Genomic DNA, 12451 nt, shown 5'->3' with positions numbered 1-12451 from the left:
TTCAGTAGCAAATTTATTCTGCCTTTACCCCTTTTGAAGTCTTATCACCATCATATCCAGATATACGGATATGTGTTGTAATGTGCAATTACACACAAAACTGTGTAAGTCTATACAGTAGGGTTTGAGGGATCTAAAGTTCCTTTTGTTTCTCAGCTTCTAAAGGAGTGGGATTTTATTGAGTTAGGGTGCTTAGCCCAACACAACTGTTAACCCTCTTTCCCAATTTCCAAATGGTTTCAGCAGCAACAGTTACCACATTCCCCCAGCGAGCTTTGCAACACACTTGTATCAGACTGGCTGCAGTATGGATGTACTGCACAGCACACACATAGCTTCTCCTAGGGCAATAGTCAGCCCAAGCTGCTAACGCTGCAATTCATACAGCCCATTGACTTCTACTGCTCCAAGGTAGGCAAGCATTTGGGAGCTGTTTCCACATACAGTTCCATGTTTTTCAGCAGGCAATTCTTGCCTGTCTTTTCAACAGAAGAGGCAAGGACCTTTTTGAGAACATGCTCTGACCAGTGTAACAATCTTTGGTGCACATGAACACAACGAATACGCTGCAACATCCATCCCACCAGCCATTCAAGTGAGTCGCATTAAACACTCAGGCAAATGTGTATGGACCAAGAAAGTTTTCACCTAATGGTATTTGGCATCCATCATGGGGTGGGAAATAAATTCTGACCATAAATTTATATCCTTGGGGGAATGAAAAAGGTATCAAATTTATCAAAACATATTAATAAAGCAGTGAAGAACTCTGGAAAAAAGGCAAGAATAAAGAATTCTTGCTTCCATTTTTATTCTACAGCACAGAGAGGCCACACTTAAAACACTGGGATTTCTGACATGACCCATCAGCAGGGCGAGGTTTTTAAAAACCAGAAACTGTTCCAGGTACACATTATTGAAATTACAGCTTCACAGAAGCAACATAAGCAATTACTATCCTCCTGTTAATTAATATAGCCCCGCAGAGTCCTGCACGGCTCATCTGATAAGCTGCTGAATTCAAGGGGGGGAATCCCAACAGCTGTGACCATGTTGGATGAAAATGACAAGCGAGCAGTTTCTCTAAAAATCAAAAATCTTTGCAGATGGACTGTTTGTAGGCAATGGCTTGTCAGAGACACTTGTGAAGAAAGCTGAACCAATTTAGGCAGTCAAGGAGTTAAACAGATACCAAGAGTAATGGGTGAAGCAGCAGATGTTGTCCCTGCAGCATTCCCAAATTCCACGTATGATTCAAAATGCTTTCAAAAGGAGACCTGTAGGCAGAAAGTTTGTTTTCTCGTTGGTCTCATACATAATCACAGGGCTGGACTCCCTAACCAAAACCAAATGGAGGGCTTTGCAAAGCTAACGGAGAAAACTGCAACCTGATCCTCAGGCAGAGACTACAGGCTAACAAGGTAAAGCAGAAAACAAACCACTACATAAAATGTATTTTAACAAAGTCTACCCCACTCTCTATAGTCTGAGGTGACTGCCATTGAGATGAACATCTACAATACCCACCTACTGACCAGTCCATTTGCCACGACACTTCCTGACTAATCAAGTCTATCTTTCACCTTTGCCTCCCAGGAAATTATCTCCATATAGGAAATTTAATAGTTCAGAAAATAAAACCTAATAATCAACTGCACTGAGCACCACTAGTAGCAGTCCCAAGCTTTCAAAATTCTGAGTCATGACGAGGCTTTTAAGGTAACATATGATGTTACCAATATATTTCATGACAGCGATAGAACTGACTAGATTTTAGAAAAATCAAGTATATGACTATGTTGGCATCAATAAAGAAGAACTGATTGTTAATATTTTTGTATTGTCCCAAAAATCCTAAAATACCCACCCTTGCCTTGCATTCCAAAACAGCACCCAACTCAGCGTCTATCAATTACCCAGCTTCAGTAACATTCAACAGCAGTTAGTTCTGGAGACAGCTCAGTCGAGGAATATCACATGTGCATTTCTGCTCTCACTGAGCACTTCTGCATTTTACTCATAGCACCACTACCCTCTCCCAGCATGAGGCTTCTCAGTCACAGCCCATGGGACCCAAGTGACAGAATCAGGAATTGTCCAGAAACAATCTCATCACCTCCTCCTCTGAAAAAGGGCAAAGGCAGACACTAGCATAGGATAAATCTCCCTAAAAGACAAATACACTTTCTTTTATCTGCTTTTAGTTGCTCAGACTACCATCTTTATACAGCTATTCAAGCATGGGAAAAGTAAAGACAGTTAGATGCTTTTGGGCACAGGTAGTCGGGCTTAACAGGGCATCAACCCAGTCCACACAAGGAGATCCCAGAAATAGGATCTATGCTCCTCAGAGTGTAAAGTAGGCTTAATCACAGTTTGTTTACTTGCATCATAATAGAGATTTGAAATTATTTGAATGCTATTTTACATAAAGACAAGTTGCTTTGTGTATGACCTCAGGAAACTGGAAGCCGCAAACCTGAGGCTGGGATGATGAAGGCTGATTTAAACATGCATTGCTGCCAGTTTTATGTATTTGGGATCAGTGCCAAACTAGGGCAGCTACAGAATTTTATGTAGCCCAGCACAACAACTAAGCAAGCTGACATCTGCTTATGAACTGCCATGTAGAAATACCCTCGCAGATTAATAAAACCAGTTCAAAATTCTTTCTTTTTGAAGCTATAAAGACTAGAAACTTCAGGGAAAAAAACCCACACTAACGTGCAAAGGCAATACTTAATCACAAGAGATTAGGTTCCCTATTCTCTTGTCACACCAATGTGCAAGGCAAATCAGGAGAAATTCAGACAGCTCAACCCAAATGCAACCCCGCACATCCTGAAGAGGCAGAGAGGCCTGCTGACAGGATACCCATCTGCACCGTGACCGTATGACCTCTTCTCCCTGCTCATTGATGACAGGCAGAATTGCTAAGGAACTGCTGCCTCAGCTCACAAAAGCTGTCCCAAACACACTGATGGAAAAGCAGTGAACATCCGAATATGTTCCAAGCGAACATCCAAGCATCCATGTTCCAGGACTGTTTGAAGCTGATCTCATGCAGCCAAAAATTAGGCGGCATAAGCTCTGCAGAGACAAAGAATCAGATATTTGATTCTGACATCCACAATAGGTTCAATACCAAAACTTCATGGTTTCAAAGGCAGTTTTGAACTTTTTCTTTCATTCACCTTGCACAGGAGACCTTACTGCCATCTTCCTAGCCACACATACAAGAAATGGTGGATTAGTAACTGCTTCTGTAGATCCACACACAGCTGCAATTGGATAGTATTTTGTGGTCCAAGAAACACAAAGGCTGCAGCCTGTGCCTCTTCTGTATTGACTGCAGACGTTCTCAAGCTCACCTTGCTATTTTTTTCCACTCCTGCAGTGCTTTCAGTGGCCCTGGTAGCATTGGAAGGGATAGGCACCTAGTGAGTAACCAGGAACATGCCAGCGGCATCTCGCAGCACTGCAGCTTGTCTAGGAAATTGCTTGCTCAGACCAGTTTCTCTCCTCAAGGGTCTCTTCTTGGCCATTAATGCCTACCCATGCTTTTGCAGTCCTGACATTAACTGAAAGGGGTCAGGCTGAATTTGTGCAGCTGAGGGGACTGAATACCACTGCTGCTTTGAATCTGAGAAGTTTAATGCCCTAATAATACCCAGCTGCTCTGTAACACAGACATGCACTTTGAGAAACATGCACACACAACAGCCCACCAAAGGCAGCAGCTCTGGGCAGAATCATACAGGGGTTGTCTGTATAAATGGAGCACAGATGTTCAGCTTCTTTTGACAGTTGACTACCAGCAACTTTGGAGGCTGGAGGGGGAAAGAAATGTAAAAATGGCCCCAACACAATATCATATACAAAACACAAGAAGATAATTTCACTGTTAAAACTATCAGTTGTAAAGCGTTCCCTTGAAGTCTACAAGTACTCCAGTAGGAATCAGGTAAAAACAGTGTGCAAAAATAACTATTTGTTGAACTACTGAACCTGCCAGGGAGAGGCTGCCTAAAACTGAAATCCAAATGACACCAAGTGTTCATCTCAGTTTGCTCCCAACAAATTAAAAGATAGTTTATTTTTAGAGGTTATACAATATATTTAAAGCTGTGGTGTAGGCTCCCCCCAGCTCCAGAAGTGAATAGTGCTCATTTGCACAAAAAGCCACTATGAATCTACCTAGATTCAATTAATACATACTAAGGCAAGATTCAGAACTATTCATTCTGGGCAAGAAACCAGCATTTGGAAAGACATGTCAAGCTCTGAAGGAGTTTAAAAGGTGCTTGCAACATGATCAAAATCAAATTATCTTGCCTGGGTTACAGCTGTTTGTAGTCACTGACTATAAAGGACGAGCATTACCAAAGCCCATTCTCACCAACAACCTTCCAAAGTTCACACAGCAGGAAAATAATGCTAAAGACAACTGGGAAAGTGACTCCTGCTTTAGTGGTGGAAGTTTAACATGGAACAGAAGACAGAAGAATATACAGAAAGAAAGAATAAATTAAGACACTGTGACATGGTGATGACTACAGTACAGAAGACCGAATAAAGCAGAGGATGACCAGTAAGCGTGATCCAAGTCCCTGAAGGCAGGCTCCAATCTGTGAATGTGTGCACATGCATGTGTACAGATACACATATGTGCCCACAGAGTGTGTTGACAGTTTCACAGACTGTAAATGATTAAATATTCCCAACACAAACCAAATGTGAGAAGATTCACAAGATCACAACAAAGAGTTCTAGCTGGTCACCTTGCAAGTGTTAGCTGCTGCCTGTACCTGAAACTAGGGAGTGGGAGAAAAAAGCTCAACATTTGGACACTGAAACACTATAATGTTATGCCAGCAACACAAGCTGCAACATCCAATAATTCAACTATTACACTAACTATTCTCCTTCACTTGGAGCTGTCAGACAAAATGCATAACAACATGCTATTATCTAACTCGATGGCTATAAAAATTCTGACGTTAATGTAAACACTTAAAGTCCAAACAATTTTACAGGGGTCTTGAACGTGAGAAACGGATTGCAACTCGCTGAACACCGATTCCTGACACATCCCAAACCTCCAGCAAATGCTCATCTGAGTCTGACTCCAATCAGTCAACTACCATACAGAAACACCACACTGATGTGTGTAAGACACACACAAAATTCAGACAAAATACAATTGCCTAGCAACAGAAAAGTTTTTAAAAGGGGCTCTTCAGAGTATGTACTTGATTAGTACCAAAAAAATATTTTTATTTGCTTTCCTATTTTAATCTTTGGTTCAAATTTTGGTTTTGCTTTTACAATAGACTTCTACAGAAAAAAACTCACACAGGATGCAAGGAAAAACCAAACCAAGGATGGTTAGTCTAATGTAAAACATAAAGTGGTAGTATCTGCTGGACTCCTAGAGAGCTTTTTTTGAGGAAGATGACACAAAAATGTCTGAAGTAGTCTAACAGAGAGAATGCTTTGTAGTAAAGAACGGCTCCAGGCAATAACATCCTATTATTCTTTTGTTCCAGTTAGATAGGCCAAGAATCAACTACCACTAAGTCAAGCCACAAAAAGAGCATCAGAAGATGTTACAACAATAAAACTGTACAGCAGCATCACCTTTGAGGATTCTGGTAATATCTGGAATTATATATTAAAGATTTCTTAAGCTTCATATCATGCCTGCACATAGCATACAGAGATAACAGGAAATTCAGATTTGGGTATGTGCAGATAAGGCAAGCTGAAATAAACATACCAAGAGTTTGGAAGTTCAAAACTGAAACCAGAAAATAGCCTGACCTAAAAAGGAAGGGCTGTTCAATGGGCTGGATGTGTTCTACATCCCATGTAGAGCCATCGCTCCCATTCCATGTACTGAGGTTGAGAAAGTCAGTAGAAGGGAGGAGAAAAAAATAAGAGTTATAAACTTTCATAATGTTCAGTGCACAACTACACAAACTGCTGATCTTACTAAGGAACAGCTACAAACAGCAAGAAAGGTCAGGGCACTGGCATGGCTGGAAGTGCACTAAAACCAAGACCTTATTAATGAATAATTACTTGCATAAGAGATACGCACCATGAATATATAGTTTCTTTTATAACATGCTTCTCACATCTGTGAGACACCTTTCTCAAGGTACCCAGCAGCTTAACCCTACTACTAGTTTGTATTTCAAGCACAAATCATTGATTAAAGACAGACAGTATAACATAAAAGGCTCTGAAGCCTTGGAGCAGCTCAGAAACAATGCTGAAAAATTACTTACACCTGAAGTGTGTACACATTCCAGCTGAGTACATAGCTTCTTGCATCTGACAATTTTTGTAGATGACACCATTGTGCTGCTTTAAGTTAAACAACCTGTCTCTTAGCAAGTTTCCTAGACTGTATCTCCCAACCAAGAGCACTTATTTCAAATTTCATTAAAAGTTTGTTTGCTTTTTATTTTGTTTTTGAGGGGTTTGGAGGATTTTTCTGTTGGTTTGGGGGGTGGTGTTTGTTTGTTGTTTTTTCTGGGTTTTGGTTTGTTTGTGCTTTTTTTTTTTTCACCTGGAGCTCATTAGTGACCATAAAAGTTATGTGTGAGTGTTTCACAACAAATATGTACCCCTTGAGGACATTTAAGGGAGAGATAAGCAGTCTTTCCTCAAAGAAAACTTTCAGAGTCTGAATAATTAAGGATTTGGCTCTTCATTATCTACACTGGGATTAGCACACAAGGTTTTTCCTTGAGCAGTCCAGAAGATACTGACATTCTTCAAACATTCAAGAGCACATTCACAAACAGACCTTCCTCATATAAAGAAAGGGGTACTAAGAATTTTAAATAAAATTCTTCATATCTTAAACAAAAGAACTCCAGCACATAATTATAAGATCAGGCTAGCTAAGAGCACTTACATATTCGACATTCAGCTTAAGCAATTCCATCAGGAGATAGATACAAAGTTGACAGTATAAGAAACAGACCAAATGAAGTTACTGTTAAAACTCATCATCCCATTTGAAAGAAAGCATTTCCCACAGAATGGTGAGCTTTAGTTGAAGGAAAGTAGTTAATGCTATATTCAGACCTTGCAAGTTAGGCAGACACATATGTTAAGTGACCTCAAATGATAAGTTTTGTTAGCATCACCAGTGATGCTAACATTCCACCAGGAGATGGAAATAAGAAAGGAGACTGCTGTATTGACCGTTCCTTCGCAACCCAAAGAGCACTCTTTCCCCCCCCTGTATGGTGCCTATCAGAGCCAGACCATTCTTCTTTGAAGAAATTATCTCAAAGCAAGCAAAGCAAGTTTTAGATTCAGGAAGATTCCTATTATAGAACTACATTAATCAATCTTTAATTATGCTTACAAGTCATTAACTTCCACTTGCTGGTTACAATCCAGTCTTACTAACCAAAAGAACTTAAACCTTAATTGTATCACAGGAGAACTTTGTGTTCATAAATAAGGAAGTCTCATTTTTCAAGAAATGCTGGCTGTTACTACAGATTGTATTTAGCACCTCTTTTCGTTTGCAAATTAAGGAAAAGATTCCAGACAAGAGTCCACTAATGGAGTTACCTGTCTGCCACCAGACTTTTCCTAAATAAATAAGAAATAACCAATCAAACAAACAAACAAACAAACAAAAAAAAAACCAACCTACACCAACCAAGAAAAGGTTAACATTTTCATCAGAAGCAATCCAGCTGAAGATGAGCCATGTTAGTCTCCCAACTAATAGCCTACAGATTTCTGGTCATCAGCATAATCTTCAAAATACAGCAATATGAAAAGGACTGTGGGGTAAGGTGTGCAGCAGCAGGGAAGACAAATCATGTACCCAAGACTTTCAGTTTACCAGCAGCAAGCAAAATAACCATAAACAACCTACTCCAGAAGTATATCCTAAAAGAACATAAGAATACAGCCAGAGCTTTACAGAATGGAATACCACATGCTCATGAGAAAATCTGTGACCTGTAGAAAACGAACACTTAGTCTACATAGGACAGCTCTGAGAAACCTGAAATGCCAATGAGTAAGAGTCGAAAGTGTATTTTTACCTGTGAGAAGTTCCCATTACTAGTTTGAAACAGATCAAGCATAATAGACACAACAGATAAAAAAAGCTTATAATGCTATTTAGGCAATATAAAAAGAGCTATGCAAAAAAAGAAATCCCCTAAATCAGGCTGGGAGTGTAAGAACACCGACACAATGAAATCTTTAAATTAAATTGGCTATGAAGCAGATGAGTATCAACAAGCAGCATCATTTTAATAAAAATCATTCCAAAGCCCAACAGTGCAAGCAGGCATTTTAATAAAAAACAGAATACATTGTCATTCTGGACAGCTCTTCAACAGTTAAAATTTTAACCCAGCAGAACACTGAAAAATGTAATTCCTTTTGTAACCAAAGAAATAACAGGAGCATTAACTGGGATATCAACAATTCTTTCTTCAGTCTTTGAAATATCTCTTAGAAATTAACTCTTACAGTAATGCTGTATTTAATATCCCAGTCAACTGTCAAAGGCAGAGTAACTGGAAGTGAATAGCTCAGTGTCAGAAAATGCTTTATCAAAGTGTTTAACCCACTGAAATACAAGTCTTAGAAACCTGAAAGTTTTGCATTAGAATGTCACTCAGCCAAAAAGCCTGTAGTAACGGACAACCCACGTCAACAAGCATGTTTAGGAACATCAGTATAGTTACCACTGTTATGACAAAGAAAAGCAGCAGCAGTTGCGTTAGTCTGTGCCTGGGGATCTGAACCAACACTTGCAACTACTTTCAAAGGTAAACATATCTGAGTATGCAACAATAGACCCTGCTCTAGATACAGAATTATTAGTTTTCCCCATTGACTCTTCTAGTGAATTTCAATATCCAAATAAGTCATAAGAAGTCCTATGGATAACAGCATGATACTCTATCCATTTTACAGAAGAAAATATAAACCAGATAAATTAAGGACAAATACACATTCTAACACTGCAGACAACTGCCTCAACAAGTGGACCAACTTCTCACCATCTTTGGTTATTTACAATTACTGTGTTAACCATACAATTATATGCAATAGCTACAACAAATCAAGATGTTTTGCAGATAACACAACTTCCTTTTTACCAGACAATTTTAATCCATACCCCAAGCAAATCCATCCTTCAGAATGGATTGCAGAGCAGCCCTGGGGAAGCAGCAGTGTGCAGACAAACTCTGAAAAGCTTGCAAAACAGGGGTGGGGGAAGTTTTTATAGAGAACTCCCTGATGCTACTTTCAATATGATTTGGGTTTCTGACACTGTGGTTTTGTGGTGAATTGTGTATACAATCTTCCAGATTTAAACTCTGAGAAAACAAAAAAATACAATCTAGAAAGGCACAACACTAGTTTCCATTATAGCACTCTAGGCAAAGCAGCTTGCAGCAGTTTTCCTATAACCCTAAGTTCATTCATTCTGTCACTTGTGCATGCAGAATAACGTAAAAACAATGACGAAAACAGAATCTTTTACATATGAACCAATAAGCACCAAATGAGTATCAGAGGCTGATCATAAAGAAACCACACTTTTCACATCTGTAACTTGAAAAAATTTGGCTCAGCTTTTGAATTATGGAAGAAGTTGGATCTGATGATTTGTTATATATTCAAAGTTCCTCTCTCTTCCCCAGCTGTTTCAAAGGGATGTGCTCATGTTCAAAAGGATGGAGGGAAGATCCGAATTATTCAATTCTGACCAAATTTCAAAATCCTGAAACAACTAAACTGACCAAAGTTTAGTAAAGTTAGAAGAAAGTCTGAAACGTGGAATGTTTTAATCCAACTAGATAGCCTCAAAAAGTTACCAGCAACTGAAAACAGGATCTTGCAGTGAGAAGTGCTGTGCAACCCTTGCAGCATGCTGGCATCATTTTCTATTAGAACTCCTATGCAATTCAAATGTTAAGATGAAAAAAAAAAACCCACCAAAAACCAAAACCCACAACTTGAGAGCTTTATAGTTAGTAAAGCAGAACTTGAGAAAGATAAACATGCTAACACAGACTAGGAATAATATTTCAAAGTTTTAATCAATTGCTGCTAAGGACAACAAGTGTGCATTGACAGGGAGATCATCACTGCCTGGACACAAAGAGCTGACCAAAGAGCAACTTGGTGAAATATCCTGATGGCTCAAAGACATTACTGCCATTTCACACAGGTAACCAAACAGCTTTTGGATGGACAGAGCTTTTAGTCTTCCTGTACCTGCAATTAAAAAAACATCGTGACCTTTCTTCTTGATGAAGTTAACTATTCCATCAATAATCTGTCCTATGCACAAGCCACAGTGATGATGCCAAAGCTCCCCCCCGCCCCTCTACCATTAAGCACGGTAAGGGTACATCAGTGCCAGTCACCTTCTAAAGATCCACGTGCTCACGAGCCAGGACCTCCTGACAGAAGTGGCTGCAGAAACCACCTTCAGTTATCCACGAGTTCACTACAAAGCTCACTGAACAGCACACCAGATCTCACACTCCCACTCCTGGCAACGCACAGGAAAGCGCCATCGCTCAGGCCCCAAACCATCTTTTGTACAGTTTCAACCCGCGCACCGCTTCAGTGTTTCAAATACTGTCTGTGAGACAGCCCGAAACAAAGACTTTATTCTTCAGCACCGGGGCAGGGAGCGGGAGAGACGCGGCCCCGCTGCACCCGTCCAGCATCGTCACGGGGAAGTTGCCCAACGCTCGCGAACTTCTCCGCCCATAGCGGGAGGCTCGCACAGCTCAAACAGCAGCCTGCAGACAGGAATGCCGCTGCTGGGGACAGGGCAGCCGCCTGACCGCCCGGCAGCCAGATGAGGCTGACGAGGCCGAGGGGAGCGGACACGGTGCGCCGGCCCCGCGCTGACCCGCTCCCGAGCGGGCCCGCCGAGGCCCCCCGCTACACCTCACGCCTCACTTGACGCTGAACCTCAGCCCCGCTCCCCCATCCCGGCGCCACGCCAGACAGCGGCGGGCCCACAGAAAACCTCCGCCCTGAGGGGAGACCCGCCCCGGCCCCGCAGGGAAGGCGCGGCCCGCGCTCGGCAGAGGGGCAGCGCGGCGGGCCGGCGGCCGCAGGCCTCACCTCCTCGCCGGGCAGCCCGAGCACCTCAATCGGAGAAGCCGCCATGGCCGAGCGGCGCGCGCTCCCTGCCGCCGTGTTTACCCGCCGCCGCCGCGCGCCCCGCCGCCGCCCCGCCCACGGCCCCGCCCACGGCCCGCCGCGCGCGCCAGTGGCGGCCGCCCCTCGGCACAGCGAGCGCGGGTACGCGCACCCCTCCTCTCTCCGGTGCCTTCCCCCCGCCTCTCCTGATTGGCTCAGAAGCCCGCGCCACAGCCCACCCAGTGGCTGGCGGCGCCTTCTGATTGGCTCTCGATCCGGGCCCCGCCCGGAGACACGCGCGGCGCGGGCAATCGCCCTCAGCTCTGCCAGCCCTCAGGGAGCTCGCCCCGGGGCCGGGGGCAGCGCCGGGCGCGGCGGAGAGCCTGAGTCTGGCAGCGGCGCTGACAAGTTCGTGTTAACAAACATCTTCCCTGAGGTTTGAATTGTCGGGGTGTTCCCGCAGCTCTGGTGGGGCTGTGGCCCTTCCCTGACGCCCTCGCATCCAGGGAACCCTCTGGAATTGCGAACATTCTGGGTAACCGGGAGGAAAAAGGTAACCATGCGCAGAAAGGACGTTGCCGGCCAGGACAAGGTAGTGCTGCCCTGCAGGGTACGGGAGGAGGAAGGAAGTCTTTACAGTGCAAGGAGCTGACTTGACATAACATCCAGGCAGGGAGAATGCCAGAGGAGAGGAAGAGATAAACGCTAAGAGCCTTGTCTGAAACCAAAGCAACAGCGTTGTAAAGACTTCCCATTTTCTCCACAGAAAAACCTGCTCTCCCCTCGCAGCTCAGGCTCCAAGAGGTACAGCAACTGGCCCTCATTCTATGACAGTGGTGTAGATGGCTTGAATTCACACCACCTTCGACAGCTGCCCGGGAATCACTCAGGAGTCCCTCGCAGGGGACAACAGGAAGAGCTGTGCTAAAAATCTATCAGTAAAGTACTGGTTTATGCTGAGCTTTGTAGACTTAAGCCTTAGTACAAGCCTGAGCCAAACTCCTCCAGGCCTGCACAGTCTGCAAGGACAGAAAGTACCTTCATCTTCGGACGAACATGTGGCAAATCACGTGTGTCACTAACAACAAACGTTGCAGCACCCATGCTGTCAGGGAACTGTTGTCTTTTGTCATCCTTCAGCTCATCACACCTGGCCCCTCATGACCTGGGTGAACTACTGCTCTCATCATCCAGTGAGAAACTCTGCTCTTTCCAAAGCAAACACTGACCCGGGCTCAGCTCTTTGGACTGTGCCCCAAGCAGATTACAAAACACCAGGTAACTA

General features: G+C 43.1%; 1 protein-coding gene across 1 annotated transcript in view; it reads right to left on the bottom strand.

The window, feature by feature from the left end:
• Positions 1–11216, bottom strand: part of NEDD4 (NEDD4 E3 ubiquitin protein ligase) — a 58943-nt gene extending 47727 nt beyond the window's left edge. Inside the window, exon 1 of the mRNA XM_034066191.1 lies at positions 11149–11216. Within this exon, the coding sequence (XP_033922082.1) occupies positions 11149–11193 (45 nt within the window). The 5' untranslated portion in view covers positions 11194–11216. The remainder of the gene's footprint in view (positions 1–11148) is intronic.
• Between the last annotated feature and the right edge of the window lie 1235 nt (positions 11217–12451).

The sequence above is a fragment of the Melopsittacus undulatus genome, chromosome 9, assembly GCF_012275295.1.
Source record: "Melopsittacus undulatus isolate bMelUnd1 chromosome 9, bMelUnd1.mat.Z, whole genome shotgun sequence".
Lineage (NCBI taxonomy): Eukaryota > Metazoa > Chordata > Aves > Psittaciformes > Psittaculidae > Melopsittacus > Melopsittacus undulatus.
Note: the sequence above shows the minus strand (reverse complement) of the source record. Positions and strands in the feature narration are given on the sequence as shown.